The sequence below is a fragment of the Pelophylax lessonae genome (genome assembly GCF_965119305.1).
Source record: "Pelophylax lessonae genome assembly, chromosome: 2".
NCBI lineage: Eukaryota > Metazoa > Chordata > Amphibia > Anura > Ranidae > Pelophylax > Pelophylax lessonae.
The window spans coordinates 459,714,817-459,736,824 of record NC_138769.1 but is presented as its reverse complement, the minus strand read 5'-3'; the positions used below and the strand labels follow the sequence as shown (position 1 = coordinate 459,736,824).

Genomic DNA, 22,008 nt, shown 5'->3' with positions numbered 1-22,008 from the left:
AACATCACTCTGCTTTACTGTGGAATTCTTGGAAAGTTGAGTATTTTCAGATCCTTTTAAAATATGCTTCTGCATAAAACTGGTATGTCTTGCAATTCAGAATGCTCTGCTTTCTGAACATCCCATGAGAAAACCAAATGACGTCTCTAAAGTCCACATGAGATTACATGAAGCTGGCGTCAGAGGTAATTGTATTGTGTTTTTTTTTTTTCTTTTAAGGCTTCGTTTTTTTTTTTATTTTAAGGCTTAGTTTTTTTTTTGCAATGTTTTTATTGGCATTTAGGGGTGGTGTCTAGGCATTTGGCAAACCTTTCAATTTTTCACATTAATGGTTTCAAATGTTATTCATTAAAAATCTTTCAAAATCCTTATATTGCAATAGATGAGGTGTTATCAGATTTCACTTGATTTTCCAGAGAAACAAGATTTTGCAGTACTAGTTACAGAATGGATATGGGTAATTTACATTATGTGGTTTAAAATCTCAGTTAGTGGAGAATGCCTTTAGCTATACATAAACTAATACACAACTGTGTTTTTGGGTTTTACAGGTTATTTATAACTGGACTTTAGCTTTGAACTCAAAACAAAATGAACACATTGTAAAGAAAAGGACATTTGAAATTCTAAACAGGTTAGTTTCAAATAAAGGACCAGGTGCCTTTTTTTTAATTTTTGTTTGGTTAGATTCAAAGTTTTATATGCTCATTCTAATGCATTCTTAATGAATATAAACAGGATACATTCAGTGTTTTTATTTTTTATTACCTCAGTGCAGGTTCACACTTCAGCGATGTCAGACATTGCATGTGATTTGCACTGCTCTGCAAATCACGTGATGTCTGTGCAATGCGAATTCAGCCATACAGATTGTATGGCTGAATTTGCATCGCATTCGGACCAAAGTCGCACAGGATCCTTTTTTTGGTCAGCACTAGAATCGGATCACATGGGTGTTTCCTGTCTGAATTGACAGTTCTCACTGCGGTATGCAAACTAATCTGGGGGCAGGGGAGGACTGGGCCAGGGGGCAGGGGGGCAATTGCCCCCTGGGCCTCTCTGAAGCCCCCTAAAAAGGCTGCACTGCTTCTGCCACAGACCTGACTAAAGAATTCCTGGTGAAGAGAAGTAAAATGTCCCCAATGCTGACCTACTGAGTGCTGGATGAAGACAAGGACAGAGCGTAGGCCTCCCCCCCCCCCCCCCCCCCAGCATGGATGGTGCGAACTGTGTATGAGCAGAGGCCGGGTTCCATGCCCCACTGGAGACTTTTCTCCCCCAGGCAGCCCCAACCGAGCTGTCCCAGCTCCTCCCAACTTCCCACTGATGGCCAGATGATGACCAGAAGGGGCAGGAGCAGGGGGGGAAGAGGGAGAGTGAGGGGGGCAGAGTCGCTGCACCATGGGCCTCTGGTTTGTACTTGCCCCCTGGGCCAAAAGTTGCCAGTCTGCCCCTGTCTGGGGGTGTTATTAACTTTGTATCAACAATCCCAGCAGTTCGCATATGGCAGTTTAAACTGCCTGTGAGTCGGGTGCGATTCGGGAAACCGCAGTTGATTTGCAGGGTTTCTGCATCGCACCAATGTGAACCAGGACTAAAACACAATTTCAGACACAGGAGATTAAATAATATCTTAATGTTGTTTGTTCATTGAACTTAGGAGCAATGTGCAGTAAATGGGCTCTACCTTTTTCCGACACCTGCAGAGGTCCTCTGATGTGACACCTAGTTTGAAACACATCTCTTGGCTGCCTGAAGTACATAAATTCTATGTGTATGTTTTCGACAATTTAGATGAAACTGAACTTCAGGCAAACATCTAAGTACACAGTAATTGAGTAATTCATGGTATTCGGGCCACTCTGCCAGACAGCGTTGCTGTAATCTCCCTGCAGGGAATGGGAATACAAAAGGAAGGAGTGGTAGAACAGTGACAGGCAATCATCTGATTTCTTTTTATGCTTTAGTTGCCTGCCATTACTAGCAGTGGCGGCCGGTGCGTTGGGGGCGCAGGGGCGCCGCCCCCCCATCCATGTGTCTGGCCCCTAATCTACATGCAGGGTGCCGGAGGCATGGAGTTCAATGGGTTTTTTTTCCAGAAGCACCTGATTAGAGCCATAGGCTCTAATAGGCTTCAGAAAAGGGTGTGTCCGGGCGCAGAGTACTGCACCCTAGCCCACCCATTTGTGTGACAATGAAAATTCGCTATTGTCACATGGATCCTCCTCCTGGACAATCAGAAAGCAGGTCCATGACCCGTTTCCTGATTGGCTGAAAGGCGAACCCATGCCACTGGCCAAGGAAGAGAAGGAGGCTGGAGGACTTGAGTAGACGCGGGGAGACACAGAGGACTGAGGAGAAGCTGCCGCTGCAAATCAGGTAAGTACACTGGTCACTCTGCATTGAAGGGGACACGCTGGTCACTCTGCATTGAAGGGGACACGCTGGTCACTCTGCATTGAAGGGGACACGCTGGTCACTCTGCATTGAAGGGGGCACGCTGGTCACTCTGCATTGAAGGGGGCACGCTGGTCACTCTGCATTGAAGGGGGCACGCTGGTCACTCTGCATTGAAGGGGGCACGCTGGTCACTCTGCATTGAAGGGGGCATGCTGGTCACTCTGCATTGAAGGGGGCATGCATGTCACTCTGCATTGAAGGGGGCATGCATGTCACACTGCATTGAAGGGGGCAGGCTGGTCACACTGCATTGAAGGGGGCAGGCTGGTCACTCTGCATTGAAGGGGGCAGGCTGGTCACTCTGCATTGAAGGGGGCAGGCTGGTCACTCTGCATTGAAGGGGGCAGGCTGGTCACTCTGCATTGAAGGGGGCAGGCTGGTCACACTGCATTGAAGGGGGCAGGCTGGTCACTCTGCATTGATGGGGGCACACTATACCTTGATTACTGAAGGTCCCTTTCACACTTTTGTGACCTCAAAGTCATGCAATTTTTTAAAGCGTTTTTTTGCCGCAAAGCAATGCCTATTGAATTTTTCTGTTTGCGCCCCCCCCGCCAAAAAAAAAAAATTTGAGCACCAGCCACCACTGATTACTAGTCGTGTTATATTTTTCAATGCAGTGCAATCTGTTATACAGCACTGTCCCTCCATTTTCCAGTGTTGATGTGGAGGATTTTGTAGGATGCCTAATGTAAAGATCAGGTTAAAAAAATAGTGTAAAAATGATATGTACTTCCTTTAGGGGTGTCAAACTGGCGGCCCTCCCAGCTGTTGCGGAACTACAAGTCCCATCATGCCTCTGCCTGTGGGAGTCCTGCTTGTAACTGCCAGCCTTGCAATGCCTCATGGGACTTGTATTTCCGCAACAGCTGGAGGGCCGCCAGTCAGTTTACCCTTCTATTATAGATAGAGTCTCCCTCTGATTATTTTTTTCCACCTGTGGACTTCAGCAGTGAAATCTCTCTGCTGATATTCTTGCCGCCACCTGCTAATATTCCTGTCTCCTGTAAGTTCTCCATATTTTAAAATAAATAAGAGAATTCTGACTTCTTCATAACACCTAGGTGGGTGCCCAGACTTAGTAACTTAAATGTAGAGATCCCACCACACAAGTCTCAAATATACCAAATATAAGAAACTTTTAGATAATTTAACTTCAATATATGCAAAAAAACTGAAATAGCTTTGGATAGACAAATCAGTTAATGAATACATAACTGGATTAAATTATGTTTTGTGTCTGCAGGTCAGGAAAAATATTTTTTTTTGCATTCTCACGGGGTGTTTAGAATTGTAAAAGTTTGCTTCTCAAAGTTTTTTAAAAATATTTTTATTTTTTTTAAATAACATGTTATTCTCACCTGCTCTGTGCAATTGTTTTGCACAGAGCAGCCCTAATTCTCCTTCTCTGGTCCCCCCACTGGCACTCATGTCTCCTCCTCCTGCGGAGTGCCCACCATAGAAAGTTGTTTGCAAGCTTGCTCCCGAGCCATCGCTGTGTGCCCATAGGCACGCAGAGTGCGGTTCTGCCCCCGCCCCCTGTTCTCTCCTCGCTGGTAGGGATTGACAGTGGGAACCAATGGCTCCTGTCTCTGAAGAGGGAGAGAGCGGAGAGAGCGGAGAGAGCCGCTGCTCTCATGCATGTTGCTGGATCAAGATTGGGCTCAGGTAAATATAAGGGAGGGGGGAACTGCACAGAGGATTATTTTTTTTTTAAACTTGATTCAGAGAATGCATTAAAGAAAAAACACTTTAAATTCCCTGCTGATATTTCATAGACTTTGCTATTTAGGAAGCTTCATTTTGTCCTGTTGTTTACTACCATCATTTAAAATCTTGTATTAATCTCCTTTTTTCAATTGTTCTTGAACTTACCAAGAACTTGGAGGTGATTTATACTTAAAACATACAGGAAATGCTTATGTTCCTCTTGCAGTAATAGTCCTAGCTGTAAACTTTTTTTTTTGTTTATTTGAACATCAAAATTAATTATCTTTAAGCACTGAATAAAAGCGTGTTTATATTCTCTCTAGTGACTCAATCTCGATAAATATTCAAGCCTTTCTACAGGAGACCCAGCTCGTTCCACTGTCTTTATCTCATCAATATCTCAGTGCGAGCATAGAGACACAAGTAACTATTGCAGCCGTTATCTTAGCAGGAGTTTATGTGCTAATTATATTTGAGGTAAGCCATCCTGATTATTTAATGTACTACACAATAAACACTTTTACATTATACAGATTGGTGTATACCTATATAGTGATGAACTATGTACATCTTGCCTGCTAATGAGTGCACATAATTAATATAACATATTTGTTTTCTTAGTAACCCACAATGCTGCTATAATTTCTGTTTCCCCATTTTATTTGTTTGCATTAACTATCCCAAACCATTTCTATTTGGCAGCTATGCCAACACTGGAATTTTGGAACTCGCTTGAAAGCTGGCTTATCTGTGTTAAAGGCTGATGTAAAACTTACATTGGCTAATTACATTAAAGTGTATGAGCAAAAACACAAACTGTGCAGCACATCTCTGTAATATACCTTTTTAAAATGCTCGAAGAAGAGAAAAATATCTGATGATCCTGTCAGAAATTGACTGAGCTCCTAAATTCCTCTTTGACAACACAGGGACTCAGCCTTGCTTGAGTTCTTGCTGCTGGACTTTAGAACACCTCCTCTTTTCTTTGTCTCCGTAACATACAAGGGTGGTATTCTGTAGTCAAGCAGTGGAGAACTCTGATAGGGTTGATGACATTGTTTTGGATTTAGAGGATATGTTCACCTTTTGTAACCTGTTACACCCTTATTCGGGGTGTAACATGTTACTGTTGCACATCCCCCCCACACACGCACACCAATCCCCTGCTGTGACAGCAGCCCTGGAATCCTCCCTCACTTGCTGTCACAATTAAAAAAAAAAAAAAAGCGGCATGTGTGGCTTCGCCCACCAGGCTGCATCATTCATTCACAGAGTTCTGTAAATGGGAGAACTGCAAGTACCGACAGCCTTTGGGGCTGATGGCTTGTGGTTCTCAATGAACTACTAGGGTGTTGTTGTCACTATAGGTAAGTTCATTGATGCTTTTTCTCATTGTGTAACTGTATGAGGTACAAGCAGGCATATACACTGACAGTCTGCAGAAGCCTAAGATTGCATCTGCGATCTTTTCAGGCTCCTAGTAAATAATAAATGCACATTGTTACCTGCAAAAAGTCATACATTTTTAATTTTTTTTACAAATGTGAACTTATCCTTTAAGTGCAGCAGAGGCTTTTAGGCACAGTCCAAATTAAGGTTAGGATTGCACTGGGTTTCTGGTAGGACTAAATTATAATGTGTGCTTGCAGAATTTTCAGAGTGACAGAACATGGGGAAATGTGCCCGTGTGTATGTTGTTTCTTTTTTCTTTTTTTTATTCCCCACATAATTGTAATGAGGTAAATTGTGTTTGGCTTGCTATAAATCAAACTACAGTGGCATATTTGATTAACCAGAAACAAGTTTTCTGTAATGCATTTTTTTATGTTTTTGTTTTATTCACTTAGATTGTCCACAGAACACTGGCAGCAATGTTGGGCTCTTTGGCAGCACTGGCAGCTTTGGCAGCTGTGGGTGATGTAAGTCAACAAAAAATATTAAGATCTGCAAACTTTGTTTAGCAAAATACTGAAGCATGGCATCTAGAGAGAATAGATTACACTCTAGCTTCCACACATCACTAGCTGATACTTTATGGATTGAACTTTTAAATCTACTACAACCTAGTAACTAGGATAAATGACTGCTTAAAATCCAAGTTGCCCTTGATTTGTGTATTTTTGATCTGTAGAAGTTCTGGATTTCACTGTCTGTATATCATGATGTTAAAGATGGTTAAACATGTGCAACATTAAACTCCCTTCTAGAGCACAAGAAGTGTGAATTTCTGTACATTTACATTTCACACTTAATAACGTTTTTGAGTTTTGTAATTCAAGGTAGAAACAACACTTTGTAGTTGAAAGTCTTGAAGTGACTACAGTCACTATTAGTAGCTTTATCAAGTGATGAACTTGTCATCGATATACAGGAAAACCTTGGATTGCGAGCATAATTCATTCCGGAAAAATGCTTGTAATCCAAAGTACTCTTACATCAAAGCAAATTTCCCCATAAGAAATAATGAAAACTCAGATGAGTCCTTCCACAACCATTTATTGATAAGTCCTTCAGTTTATAGTCCATATAAAACAATTATAGCAATGTGATAGGCTGTATAACCATAAAATGTCCATCCACAAATGGCAACCTCCACAAGGGGATAAGAAACAAATCCAGCAGGAGCTACAGTGTATAAAAGAGAAGAGAGGTACCTCTAAGTGTAGCAAAATGGTTACATTTAATGAAGGTACAACGTTTAGCAACTTACATGGTTGATGATTAAAAGAGGCACATATAAGAATGCAAGCATCTGGGGTAAAGTTTCCACATAGAACAGTCTCCTCCCCACCGACTCTCACCCCCGTCAGTCTGTAATCCTGCATGGGAAGATTACCATGCAGTAGAGCGATCTGAAAGTGAGGCTTGAAGCGCTCGTGGAGTGCATTGTGGAAGGAATGACGTTGGTGGTGGTGCGGAGGATGGTCTATGTGGACAGCTTTAAGCTGGCCATACACTATACAATTTTCTTATTCAATTTCCTTTAGATTTACCTTAAACTATGTAGTGCAAGGGCCTGCCAGATTGCATACACATTGAAAGTGTTTAGGTTTGACCCTATATCACATGGTTTTGGTAAATCTAAAGCAAAGTTGAACAAGAAAATTGTATAGTGTATGGCCAGCCTTACCCCTGATGCCTGCATACTTAGATGTGCCTGTTTTAATCATCAACCATGCGAGTTGCTAAATGTTGTAGCTTCCTTAAATGGAACCATATTGCTACACTTAGAGGCGCCTCTCTTCTCTTTTATACTCTGTTGTGACATGACGCTACTTGTATATCAAGACATTGCTTAACAAGTTTAATTTATAAAAAATGTTTGCTAGTCTTGCAAAATGCTCTCAAACCAAGTTGCTCTCAATCCAAGGTTTTACTGTAGTTTCAATATGGTACAGCTCTTTGCATAACAATTTTTAAATGCATGTCATGAGCAAAAAAACTAAGAGTGAAGTGGGTGGATTTGATGCCAAAACACCCTTGCCTCTCCATGGTAAAAAAAAAATTAAGTACACAGAAGTAGGGTAGGGGAGGAGTTTGGATAGAGTAAAAAAGATGGGCAGGGCAGGGATGGGTTTTGGTTCTGTCCTATGGGGTTGCTCACCTACTCCTCCCTAAGGCTTGCCATATATTATGCAATTTTCTTGTAAAATTTTCATTTAGACTTACCAAAATTATATAATATGAGGTCAAACATAAACTCTTTCAATCAGGCGGTCCTTGCACTACATAGTTGAAGGCAAAGCTAAAGGAAATTAAATAAGGACATTTTATAATGCATGGCCAGCCTTAAGGTTCCAGATAAATATCATACCTCGGGATCCCAGACTCTGCTGAATATATGCATTCTATCGGTCTAAATAGCTAACAACATTTAACTTTTTGTTTACCATTATCCAAGAAACTTTAGTTTTCACTAAGGAAGTGGAAGATATCTTCCCTCTTGCTTTGAATTGTATTAACAACTGTGTAATGGGTGTTTAAAGCAGCTCATTCATCTAAATTGGCTACCAAGTGCACCAAAATGCATGAAAAAGGTGCATGCACCATTTGTTGCAACACAGCACACCACAACACACAGTAGCATGTCACTGTTCATTATGGTGCGATTTAGATTTATTGGCAGCTCACCATTGCTTGTTACTGCAACACAGTGGTATAAATCAAGAATAACCTGAACCTGTGCTTTGCTCATTCAGGGTAAAGAACAATTTAACTTCATTGCTGGCTCTTGCAGGAGCATATACTTACTAGCTCATCCTAAATGCATGACAGGAGTAAACTGGTTACAATGTGCAAGACAATCATTTTCTCCCCAAAATTTTAGCTGTGTAGGTGCCTACAGCATTTATTACCCTCCCTAAAGTGGTTCTAAGGCAGAAACTATTTTACCCTAATGCCATCTCTACATTAAGGTGAAAAACCTTCTGTGTGCAGCACCCCCTGCCACCCCCTCCTTATATTTACTTGAGCCTAATCTTGATTCAGCACTGGACCTAAAAGCAGAGGCTCACTTTGTTCTCTCACTCCTTACAGGGCAGATTGATAGCAGTGGGAGCCATTGGCTCCTGATGCTGTCAAATGCAGGCTGTGATGAGGGAGTTGCAGGTATTGCCTTGTCTCTCTGTCTGTGGACATGGCTTGGGATGGAGGCTGTCGGTGTGCCACAATAGGAAGCATCTTCCTAAGGTCATTAATGAAAAATACTTCAGTGCTAACAAGTATGTACCCAGTAAGAATTGTGTAGTTTGAGACAGTTTTATAAAAAAATAAGAATAAATATAATATATATATATATATATATATATATATATATATATATATATATATATATATATACACACACACACATATATACAATTAAACCGAATACTGCTGCTGGGCCAAAGATGGGGTTGACACTTTTCTCCTATATATGGTAACTTAAGAAATAGAAACTGTGCCTGCACTGGAAATAAAGTGCAATCAGTGGAAGTTATACAAAAAAAGTGCTTATTGTGCCAAAACATGTGCAATTCATAATGTTTATCACCAAAAAGGGGAATGGATAAATAAAAAATATATATATATATATATATATATACACAGAAAATAAACAGTTCATTGAGTAAAACATATATCCGTGTCTTGTGTCCATTTGCATTTATGCATTGTATTCGCAGCAAGAAATAAACAATATAAATCCGTGCAAAAAAACTTGCTCCACCTGTGGAATATATAGGCTTGCTGGTATTCGTGGTGCACTTATCCCTCCACCATTCTAACACTCTTACCTCAGCAGATGGACCAAATACTCTTTTGTGTTTTTGCAGACAGATATGGATCTTTCGTTACTGGTTCAGGAAACAGCCTTTTTTTCCTCCCTACGCGTTATGTCACAATGTCTTGTGACTTCATCAGGGTATTGCCTGATGAAGTCACAAGACATTGTGACATAACGCGTAAGGAGGAAAAAAAGGCTGTTTCCTGCACCAGTAACGAAAGATCCATGCACCATTTGTTGCAACACAGCACACCACAACACACAGTAGCATGTCACTGTTCATTATGGTGCGATTTAGACTGATTGGCAGCTCACCATTGCTTGTTACTGCAACACAGTGGTATAAATCAAGAATAACCTGAACCTGTGCTTTGCTCATTCAGGGTAAAGAACAATTTAACTTCATTGCTGGCTCTTGCAGGAGCATATACTTACTAGCTCATCCTAAATGCATGACAGGAGTAAACTGGTTACAATGTGCAAGACAATCATTTTCTCCCCAAAACTTTAGCTGTGTAGGTGCCTACAGCATTTATTACCCTCCCTAAAGTGGAAACTATTTTACCCTAATGCCATCTCTACATTAAGGGGAAAAACCTTCTGTGTGCGGCACCCCCTGCCACCCCCTCCTTATATTTACTTGAGCCTAATCTTGATTCAGCACTGGACCTAAAAGCAGAGGCTCACTTTGTTCTCTCACTCCTTACAGGGCAGATTGATAGCAGTGGGAGCCATTGGCTCCTGATGCTGTCAAATGCAGGCTGTGATGAGGGAGTTGCAGGTGTTGCCTTGTCTCTCTGTCTGTGGACATGGCTTGGGATGGAGGCCGCCGGTGTGCCACAATAGGAAGCATCTTCCTAAGGTTATTTATGAAAAATACTTCAGTGCTAACAAGTATGTACCCAGTAAGAATTGTGTAGTTTGAGACACTATATAAAAAAATAAGTATATATATATATATATATATATATATATATATATATATATATATATATACACACACACACATATATACAATTAAACCGAATACTGCTGCTGGCACAAAGATGGGGTTGACATAATACAATGCAAATGGACACAAGAAACAGAAATATATTTTATTGAATGAACATTTTTAGTAAACAAACTGTTTTCTGTATATACAGTATATTTTCATTTATCCATTCCCTTTTTTTGTGCTAAACATTTAATATGAATTGCACATGTTATGGCACAATAAGCACTTTTTTGTATAACTTCCATTGATTTCACTTTATTTACAGTGCAGGCACAGTTCTATTTCTTGTCTTCCCAAGGTGGTACACTAAGAAGAGGATTAGCTAGGAGCTCCTGCGGGGGACCCTAGAAGAGGAGAATTGGGGCTGCTCTGTGTCAAAACCATTGCACAGAGCAGGTAATTATAACCTGTTTATTAAAATATATATATATATATATATATATATATATATATATATATATACATATATAATTTATATATTTTCAATAGTTAAAGTGGTTGTAAACCCCATTTATCAAATCGAACCTGGACACAAGTTCTGAGTGCCGTGTTCCTCTGTTATTAGCATGATAACTTCTGACAAGCTCTTCGACACATGACATGACATAACAGTAGCTGGAAATTTGTGTTAGTAAGGGAACTTAGAGACAGATAAACAGAGAGCTTATCTATTCACAGCACAGCTCTGAAAGTTTCTTTGTTCCTCTGCCTATGTGGATTGGGGGTGTGTGCCTTTTCTCCAATTTGCTCACATACAGTGTATGCCCAGACTCCACACCCACTGCTGGAACAGGAAGAAAGATGTCTAACACGATGTGTACTTGCTAAAGAGTGTAGAAAGCTAAAGACAGCAGATATATATGTAAAACTTATGTAGGGTGATTTGTTTCATCTGTGTATCACCTGAGGCTATTTAGTTTACTGGGTATAGGAGAGGGTTTAAAAACCAATTTAAAATAAAAATGAAATTCCTTCACTTTTGTAAACTGTCTCATATTGATATTAAAACCCCTCATTCTCTCTTGATTTTTGAAACTGTATTAAATAAGAACTTGAGCCTAACTGTTAAAAAAAAATGGCCATTCATCTCAGTATTTCTGGTCTCTTTTGTGCCTACAATAAATCATAAAATATTACACACACATTCGATTGAGCCAGATTCTGAGGTAATAACAAATGCAACCCTATTTTATTAAAATGTGCAATGTGTTAAAGCCCAATTAAAATGTAATTGCTAAACAGCATAATATCTTCAGACTCTGGTGTCAGGCTTCAGAGAGGACCAGTGCTATTTGTGTGTGTGCAACAATCTCACTGCAGTGGTGCACAGCAGTTCCTGTTGAGTCCAAGCTACAGTTGTGAAATCAGCAGGGAGCATGCACTTTGCAAATTGCACAGGTATGCAGGCTATAATTTAGTGAGGGGTCGATTGACAACCAAAGAGAGATTGCTGCTTGCTCACACACAGATAGCAGTGGACCTCCCTGTTGCTCTGCCCATTAAACCTGTTGGGGGTGAAGCTATTTCTAAATAGCAGTGAGACTTCAAGTAAGACCATATGTCTTTCATGCACCCTTAGTCATCTCTGAAATTTAACATAAAACTTAAATTGGTCTTTAAAATGTCTTTAATGGACTGCTAACACTTTATGAACTAGTGGTATACAGACAAAAGTTTGCTAACCACTGGACCTTGTTATTAACATCTAATTAAAAGTCAATTGATCTTAGTAAAAGTTGTCTTCTCACTGAAGCATTTTTGCGAAGCGATGTTGGTTTTCAGAAGGGAGTGTGTTACTTGTGTTTGCATACCGATACTTGTCAAATGGAGTCTACAAAGACCATTCTGCAAAATGTACTGAATAGGACTGTAAGCATATAATTATTCAATCTCATTATGGCTTAATGTTGTAGTTCTAGCACTTGCATATTGTATAAAAAAACATGGAATAAGATGAATTTCTTTTTTTTAAAGTAGAACTTTAGAACTCATTAAGTTTTTTTTTTTTTTTTTTTTTAATGAGCCTGCATGGCATGTATAGTTAAGATTTCAATCCACTACATTTATATAGATTGGTACCTTTTTTGGGACCATTTGTAAGCCTTATTAAACAGAAGTAATAAAAGTACCAGATGTTCTACGACACACAAGAAAATTACAATTATTAGATGGCACTTAAAGTTGTTTTACTTTTTGTTAGAAAATCCCTTAATTTAATTTAATAATGACACCAAAGAAAATCTTTAATTAAAAGCTCTTTTTTTTCCAGAAGCTAAGATTAGAATTATGGAGCTAAATGTACTAAAAATATTTTTGTATGCTTGAAGAAATACTGATGCGTCACATTTCATCAGTTTAGATGTGATCTAGTATCAAAGCAATACATTATTATGCCGATAATAATGTGCCCTTTTTTTCCTTTTGAATGGATAATAAACAATGGAGGTTGGCGTTAAAGTAAATCCATTGATTTGTCTGATGGGTGAAGAAGCACAGGTTCACACTAAAGAATTTCTGCTTTTAAATCTGTCTTTCCTTCTTTTTTCTATCCCAATGACTATACAATGGAAAATAAATGATCAGTTTCTTACAAAGGGAAGAAAACGCTATATATATATATATATATATATATATATATATATATATATATATATATATATATATATAAAGAAAGGGTTTCTTTACATTGAGTTTGAACTGGTTGTGGAGTGCCCTCCCACATGAGAGGGTAATTATAGAGGAACCAAAAGGTACCCTGTCATCAGACCATTCATTTTAATAATCATCCCATAAAATATGTGCATTTACTGCAATTTAGGCATGTTAATGTCTTCTAGTGTATATATCCAAAAGCCCTGAGATGGCTGCTGAACATCGACATCTTAAATGTGTTGTCAGCAGCCTCAGAGCTGTCTATAGTATTACCCTTCCCTTACTTTCATAGTAATAACCCCAATTAAAATAAATGTTCAGTATTCGCCCAAAGAAAATGTCTGAATCTGTTTTTTTTTATAAATGATTGTAGCATTTCACGTATTGTTTAACTGATAGCTATGTCCAAGCTGCGCTGTATAATATAACCCATTTTTTTTCTTTATAGGATAGGAGTACCTTTACGCTAATGCTGGCCATACACTATACGAAAAATCATTCAAACTAATTTTTGAATAACAAACACCATGAGAGCAAACGATTTTGCCATAATATTATGATCAAATTTTGATCGATAAATCGTTCAAAGGACATCCGTTTTTCGTTTGTTTTATCCCATAAGCCTAGTGCAAATAGTTTGGATGGGGAAATACATTAGCCTTTCAATTCATCATTAGTTTGGCAGAAATTTTTCAAACTTGTCCCGCGTTTTTTTGGATCAAAAATGTCACAACCGATTACCAATATATGCCCATTAACTGGCCGAAAAAACTGTCCAAATTGTGCTATTGGCTCCTACTGCTGTCAATCAAATTCAGCTAGCCAATCGGGGTGAAAGAGGCTGGGTAGCGTGGGGGCTCCGTGTCTGAATAGACACAGGAAGCTCTGACTCAGCTCGGGTGCCCCCATAGCAAGCTGCTTGCTGTGGGGGCACTGAACAGGAGGGAGGGACCCAAGAAAAGGAGGATCCAGGCTGCTCTGTGCAAATCCACTGCAACAGAGCAGGTAAGTATAATATATTTATATTGGGAAAAAAAAAATTACAATCACTTGAATTGCTTTAGAGCTGAAGCCTCCTCCAATGTGCCCAGCATAAAAGAAGTAAGCAGCTGGGGGGGTGGGGTTAGAGAGTTTACCTTGGTGGCTAGGGATTAATAAAACAAATCCTTACTGACCTCTGTTCAAGGCACTGTGGAGAAAAGTATCCTCAAAGTTCCAGGAGGTAAAATGTGTTAATTATCTGTGTCTCAGCTCACCCTACTCCCAATCCCAGCAGTGGCCCCATGATTTGGCAGTCTTCTAAACACAGGGTTGGTGCTCTTGAGGGGGAGCTTCAATGCTTCTGCTGTGTAAATTGAGGATACATTTATCCACAGTACCTGCAGCTATAAAGTTCAGTAAGGACTTGATTTCAAGCCCATTTATTGCTGGCTATGAAAATGAAAATATTTACGTTTCAATAGCCCAGTAACACATTGACTTGAAATCAAGATGGTGGTCTGAAATTAAAGTGGTAATAAACTTGTTACGTTTTTTTTTTTTTTTTTATCTGGGCCAAAAATGTGCTAATATGCACCACATACTAGCACAACATGATACTTACCTGTCAAAGCAAGACCTCCAACACTGTCAGTGCTGGAGCGCTTTTTCTTCACCCATTCTTCCTTCCGGGCTCGCTCCATTCAGCCACTTGAATGGATGGACTGTGATGACGTCACTCCCGCGTATGTGCACAGGAGTCAATACAGTCATGCATGGCTCAGTGTATATTACTGCTGACAAGCAGGATAAAGCATTTATAGCAATATAGACTAATTTTGCATGCACTAATACTGGCAAGTGAAGGTGTTTTAGTTTACAAACACAGACCTAGGATTTGTCTGGAAGCAGAGTTCAAATGCCAAAAATAGGAACATTGACAAAACCAAGACCTGGATGGATGGATACATGGATTAGGAACAGATTGTATATGTACACAGTAATCACTAAAGCATTCTCCAGGAAGACAATGGTTATTGTCTAGTGTTAAGCATTTTTATGCCTGTACAAAATTGGAAGGGTCAAATGTGTACTGGATATAATGGATTTATAATACATCTGCTATTAACTTAAAGTATTTGTTTTCTTGAAATGAATAAATCCATACCAGATGATATACATTTTAAAAAACAACAGGCTTGTTTTAAATAAAAAAGCCTAATAACTGAAAAGCAGTTGAGTGATATATACACAAAAGAAGAAATTAGTCTCCAAATGACCATGAACAAGCTACACTGGAATTATTCATATAAATGATAATTACCATTTATTAAAGCATATTTGAATTGTTAATTATTAAATGGAGTGAATCTTTTGTGCAGCTAATCATTTTATGGGTAATTAACAGCCGTACTTAACACATTGCTTTTTATTTTGATTGCAGAGACCAAGCTTGGTGAAAGTGGTGGAGTGGATTGATTATGAGACGCTGGCACTTTTGTTTGGAATGGTAATTACACGCCTCCAATTTTTAAAAGGAGATGGGTTAGGTAGTCTGTATTTAATGAAGCAGAAACATCCTTTAGCAATACGAATACAGTGCTTCCTAGATACCAATAAACTAGGGAAAGTTTTATGCCATTGTATTACTTTTAACCTTTAGGCCTCATGCACACTGGGTGTTTTTACTGCTGCTGTTTTTGGCTGCAGCCAGTAAAACTCCCCAGCATGTTATCCTATGTGTTCATGCTCACATAGGCTAGTATCAGAAGTTTTTGGCAAAGGCATTTTCTGGCTGGGAAAAAATCCCAGAACTAGTGGGTTTTGAGAGGAGTTTTTCAGCTGAAAAATCGCTCTAACTCCGAAAAATGCTTAAATATGCCAAAAAATTTTGAAAAACCCGGCAATTTGGAGTTTATCAGCATTTTTGAGCCCTAAGCTTTTGTGGGAGTATAATTTTGTTAAAAGCTAAAAAAACTCTACTACAAAAACTCATTCTACAGCTTTCTATAGCTACTAGCTCTATAACGCTACTGGCTTTTTTAGAACGTCCAGTGAGCATGAGGCCCTACTAGTATGTTTCTAAAGTTTGTATGCAGGCTAGGCCACCTTTCCGAAAGACCTTAACATGGAAGCTATTTTTTTGTCTAAAGATAAAATTTAGAATTTAAATCAAAATCGCATCTGCTAAATCATCTATCTTCCTTGTACATGGTGCTGGGACTTCATTTCTACTAGTTTTCAAGTTTTCCAATATAGTAACTTCAATACAACAACTAGGGTAGACTAACTCTCCTCTTAATGTCTATATGGCAAACTGAAAGATTTCAACTATAGGACTTGAAATGCTGCCAAAATTGTGAATTACAGCTGTAATTCTGTATTGATAAAATTTGCATGCTTTCGGTGTGGAAGAGTCCTTTGTAACTACATGGGGACCTTGCAACAAAATTCAGGATTTTAGGACAGCACAGTGGCTAAGTGGTTAGCACTTTCACCCAGCAGCACTAGAGTTATGAGTTCAATCCCAACCATGGCACTACCTGCACAGGGTTTGCATGTTCTCTCTGTGTGTGGGTTTCCTCCAGGTACTCTGGTTTCCCCCTACACTCTAAAGGCATGCTGGTAGGTTAATTGGTGTCTGAATTAATTGGCCCTAGTATGTGTGTGTGTGTGTATGAATTTGATTTAGGGACCTTTTGATTGTAAGCTCCTTGAGGGCAGGGACTGATGTGATTGTATAATATGTAAAGCGCTGCATAAACTGACAGTGATATACAAGTACCTGTCATAAAATAAAATTTGAACTGGAAATATTATTTAAAGGCAACTCTTTGAAAATTGATTTTTTTTAGATAGAATTGTAAAGATTTGGGTACCCTGATTCACTTTCCTCCACTCTGGGGAAAATAAAAATAAATAGCTTCAAATCCTGTACAAATCCAGGATACTTACCTGTTCAGGGATACAGCACCATCCTCACCTGGGTTGGTTCTTTTACTAGTCTTCGGGTTCCTCGGGCACACTGTGCTTTGTGAGTAGTCCCACAGTCTTCGTATTTGCTAGAAGACTGAGGGGAGCGAAGGAGTCAAAACTGGGTATTAGCTCCCCCCCCCCATATCAAAAATAACCAGCCAAAAGTGGCAGAGGAGTGGGAAGGAGGGAGGAGGATTTAAATCCAAACTTACCCTTTTGGGTGAAGCTCAACTTTAACATTTCTCTGGAGCTTTGAAACCTATTTAAGCCCAAAACCAAAAGTATAATATTGTGTAAAATCCATTGATGTCCACCGAGAAATAACCGTTTTGGGTGAATTCTTTAAAGGTTTTAATGTGTGCTTACAGTGTAGCTTAATACCCCTCTGCACGTTCAATGCCTGCACAACATTATTGGAAGAACCTACAGATCATCTCGTGAATGCTTGCTGCGCTACTCAACTTTAACTAGCACATCATCCTATTTACAATTTACCAATGCATAAAGCTGAAATGTGTACAATTTTGTAATTTATATTTTAGCCGCTAAACAAGAAATACAATTTTAAACTGCTATATATAAATGAAAGCTCCTTTCTGGGCAGACGCTCTCATCTTAGTCACTCCCTTTAAAAAAAATACTTAAACTCCCCTTTAAATAACCTGACCTGTGCAATCAAGTGGTGTTCTGCCCCAAGTCTTCTTGCTTCCAGTTTTCCAGTGACAGGGTTTTCACGGGCTCCAGAAAGGGAGTTTGAGGTATTGACAACTGGCATGGAACCTCTGCATCATTGGAGTACAGATCCCCCATATCCAGAAACAGCTCTGGTGAGGCACCCAGTCTTTAGACTTGGGTAAGTTAATCACTGTTGCCGAAGGTATTTGTTGTGGATTTTCTTTGGAGCTGCAGGTACAGCTACCTGTCCCTTAATGGTCAGTGAGGCCTAATTGGAAGAAACCTACTGAAGTATGGGAGATCAGACAATACACAGCAAATGCTGGAACTGTCTTGATTTATTACAGATTTTACATATCTATAACAGAAAAGAAAGACTTTGATTGTTGGTCCGATGTACTGAAGATTAATCCGATGCTGATGACAAAAATTAGGTGGTGGTGATCAGTGGGTTTTTCAACCAAACTTTCTCCCACTGTCTGGATAGGTTTTTTTTTTTTTAAGATTTACGACTTAATGCCTTTAGATTTGGCACTGGTCCCTTGTGGTCACAAGTTGCAACAATCATGTGTCTCATGAGTATGTACACTATGCACAAAGAGAAGTAGAACAGAGGTTAGTTTTAGAAGCTATCTTAGAATTATCATAAAATAATAAGTAATTATTTTAAAGGTACACAAAGGTATACCTGTATAAAGGTAAACCCTGCCACTACAAGGTACACTTTTCCACGACCGTATTAAAAATGAAAGTTAGAATGAGAGGCTGGGTGGGAGGAATGAAGAGGGTTTCATTGCTGTCCAGAGATGGGCTTTAAATTGTATTTAACCAGTTGCCAACTGTACACTGTAGCTTTACAGCTACAGTGTAGGTCGACTGCACAGAATCAAGTGTATATCTACACACATGATTCTGTTCTTCTGCGTGTGTGCTGCCAGCGCTGTGATTAGCCGCAGCGCAAGGCCTTCAGTACGTGCTGACCAATGGATGACTGCTGGCACCCACTGATTGGTGAGGAGTGCATGCCTAGGACCAGCCTCACCCAGACTTGGAAACCTGTCGTGACCCTCCCCCCCCTCCCCTTCGGTGACCTCATTTGCATGCAATGCGGTCCATGCCATGGTCCAGCTTCATCCCCTCTGCTCGGCTTTCCACCTGAGGACTTCCGCCTGGCCGCCTTCACGCAGCAGCTGACCTTGGCATCCAGCGCTGACATCCCAACCTTCCCTTCCTGATAAGCTTGTCATAATTCACTCCATGTGAGCTGTCCCTTGCATTTTATTGCACCTTATAAACCTGTAAACTGTCTGCACTTAGAGGTGCTTTTTCTTCCTGCCTATATTTTTTACTGGTTCCCACAAAATGTCAAAAGTGTCTGTTAGGGTCAGATTGTCCTCTGCAATATCGCACTCACGCTATAAGTCGCTGATCGCTGCCATTACTAGTATAAATAAAAATTCCAGAGTATATATACTATAATTTGTAGATGCTATAAAGTTTGCGCAAACCAATCAATATATGCTTGTTGGTATTTTTTTACTAAAAATACGTATTGGCCTAAATTTATGAAGACGTTTAATTTTTTTCTTTTTTTTGGATATGTTTTATAGCAGAAAGTAAGTTATATATATTTTTTCTCCAAAATCGTCTTTTTTTTGGTTTATAGCACAAAAAATAAAAAAAACAGAGGTGATCAAATACCACCGAAATAAAGCTCTATTTGTGGGGAAAAATGACATTAAATTTGTGCACAGCGTTGCATGACTCTGCAATTATCAATTAAAATAACGCAGTGGCGTATAGCAAAAAGTGGCCTGGTCATGAAGGGGGAGTAAACCTTCCGTAGGTCATGCATAATTGTTACAAATAAACTTTTAACACGTAACTAGAATTCCCAAAGCATAGTTGGTTGTCTGAAGAGATAGCACAAAGAGCTGCTTGCTTTGCATTTCCCTTTGTCTGATTAAAAACCATCAGCCCTCTAATGAAGAGGGAGTTGCTGTTGTGACAACTTATTCGAGTGTCAACAATGACTTCTCTCACACAACCAAAGTATCTGAATCTGTGAAAAGTAATTTAGAGCTTGGCCTTCTGGCTAGAGAGAGAACTGCATAATATCAATATGCAATATTTAATTTATTTTACCTGATTGAAAAAAGTTTATTGTATTTGTTTTAGTCCTAAAGTATCTAAAGAAAGTATGCACAAACCATTTTAGGAAGAGATAACTGCAGTGAACTCCTATGGAGTTACTTATTAAGTTGCTAGTGTATTTATGAACTTTGCATTATGTAAAAGATTTTAGAAAATTGCAGCAAAAAAAAAAGACTGTAGGTCAAGCAGTTCATGTTATACTATAATATGCCATAATTTTCCATAGTCTTATTCCGAGTAGTTAAATTTAAAAAGAATGGCATTTTAGAAGCTCTTATGATATTTAAGAAAAGGTTAAGACATTATGAAGATATGTTCAGTGCTAAAATTCCACTTTAATATGAGGTAACACCAAATATACCAGAAGCATACAATTCTCAGAAGTAGATTAGACATTTTATACTGTATATCAAAAGTAACATTACAAGTTCTTGCATAGATAAAAGGTGTTCAATTGCGATCACTTTTTATGAATCTAAGAGAAAGTTATAGCATGTCTTTAGTTGAAAAAAATGTTTTATGTGATGCTTCAGTAAGCATTGTGCTTTCATCAGGGAAATGGCTTTAGGCAAACAGCGCTTGAACTAGGTCATGTAAACTACAGCGGCTGGAGTATACAATATATTTTAAAGTTTATTTCCACTTTTGCTGCCAAATTTGGATAACATCTACTTTAAATGTGTTCCATGTTCTCATTAATGTACCATAACTTAAAAAAAGAAAACTTGAAAGTAGCATCTTACCTTTTTCAGATGTCCTGTTCTGAAAATATAAGCACTGCAAATCCCACTAGTTCTCTTTGTTTAAGGGGGCTGGGCAGTTGTTTGCCATAAATAACCCTGTCTGTATGGTACAAGACTGATCTTAATTATCAGTTGCAAACTAGATTTGAACACTCTGTCCTAGCAAAATGCTAAAGGTTTAGAAGCTAGACTTTTTGCATTGTATGTTAACCCCTTACAGCCGGCATCTGTAGACCCTTTAAGGGGCTTAGTATGCTTTCAATTGGCCGCTGGTGCCCGTGCTGGGAGCGTGCAGGGCCTGCGCTCTCGGCACAGCTCTGCTGGCCCTATTGCATACGAATATGCAGCTGCTCGGCGCCAAAGCCCAGCCACTGAGAGGCTGCACATCTGCATGCGTTCGGCACCAAGGAGTTAATGTGAGGATGCTCAGCTTATCCTTTAGCCTGGTACACAGTTTATACACAGGGGTGAATTGTAAAGGGGTCCAGAGGTTTGGGGGCTGTGTAATGTGAAGGGGTCCAGAGGTATGGGGGCTGTGTAATGTAAATGGGGTCCAGAGGTATAGAGGCTGTGTAATGTGAAGGGGTTCAGAGGTATGGGGGCTGTGTAATGTGAAGGGGTCCATGGGTATGGGGGCTGTGTATTGTAAAGGGGTCCATGGGGGGGGGCTGCATAATGTAAAAAGGTTCAGTTGGGGGGCTGTATTATGTAAAGGGTTCCAAGGGGGGGGGCTGTGTAATGTAAAGGATTCCATTGGGTGGGGCTGTGTAATGTAAAGGGTTCCATTGGGAGGAGGCGAGGGACTGTGTAATGTAAAGGGTTCCATGGGGGGGGGGCTGTATAATGTAAAGGTTGCATGGGGGGACTGTGTAATTTAGAGGGGTCCATGGCGGGGAGCTGTGTAATGTAAATAGTTCAGAGGTGTGAGGGGAGCTGTGTAATGTAAAGGGGTTTATGGGGGGCTGTGTAATACAAATGGGCCCATGGGGTGCTGTGTAATGTAAAGGGGCCCATGGGGGGCTGTGTAATATAAAAAGGTTCAGAGGTGTGGGAAGGAACTGTGTAATGTAAAGGGGTCCTGAGATGTGGGGGGGGGCTGTGGGCTGTGTAATGTAAAGGGGTCAATAGGTGTGGGGGGCTGTGTAATGTAAAGGGTTCCATGGGGGGGCTGTATAATGTAAAGGGTTGCATGGGGGGACTGTGTAATCTAGAGGGGTCCATGGCGGGGAGCTGTGTAATGCAATTAGTTCAGAGGTGTGAGGGGAGCTGTGTAATGTAAAGGGGTTTATGGGGGGGCTGTGTAATACAAATGGGCCCATGGGGTGCTGTGTAATGTAAAGGGACCCATGGGGGGCTGTGTAATATAAAAAGGTTCAGAGGTGTGGGAAGGAACTGTGTAA

General features: G+C 39.8%; 1 protein-coding gene across 2 annotated transcripts in view; it reads left to right on the top strand.

Moving 5' to 3' along the window:
* OCA2 (OCA2 melanosomal transmembrane protein) overlaps nt 1–22,008 on the top strand; it is a 524,044-nt gene that overhangs the window by 247,957 nt on the left and 254,079 nt on the right. For both annotated transcript variants that reach the window (XM_082246739.1, XM_082246738.1), the window contains 4 exons: nt 552–634; nt 4,494–4,647; nt 6,018–6,089; nt 15,505–15,570. In XM_082246739.1, coding sequence (XP_082102865.1) covers nt 552–634; nt 4,494–4,647; nt 6,018–6,089; nt 15,505–15,570 — 375 coding nt within the window. The remainder of the gene's footprint in view (nt 1–551; nt 635–4,493; nt 4,648–6,017; nt 6,090–15,504; nt 15,571–22,008) is intronic.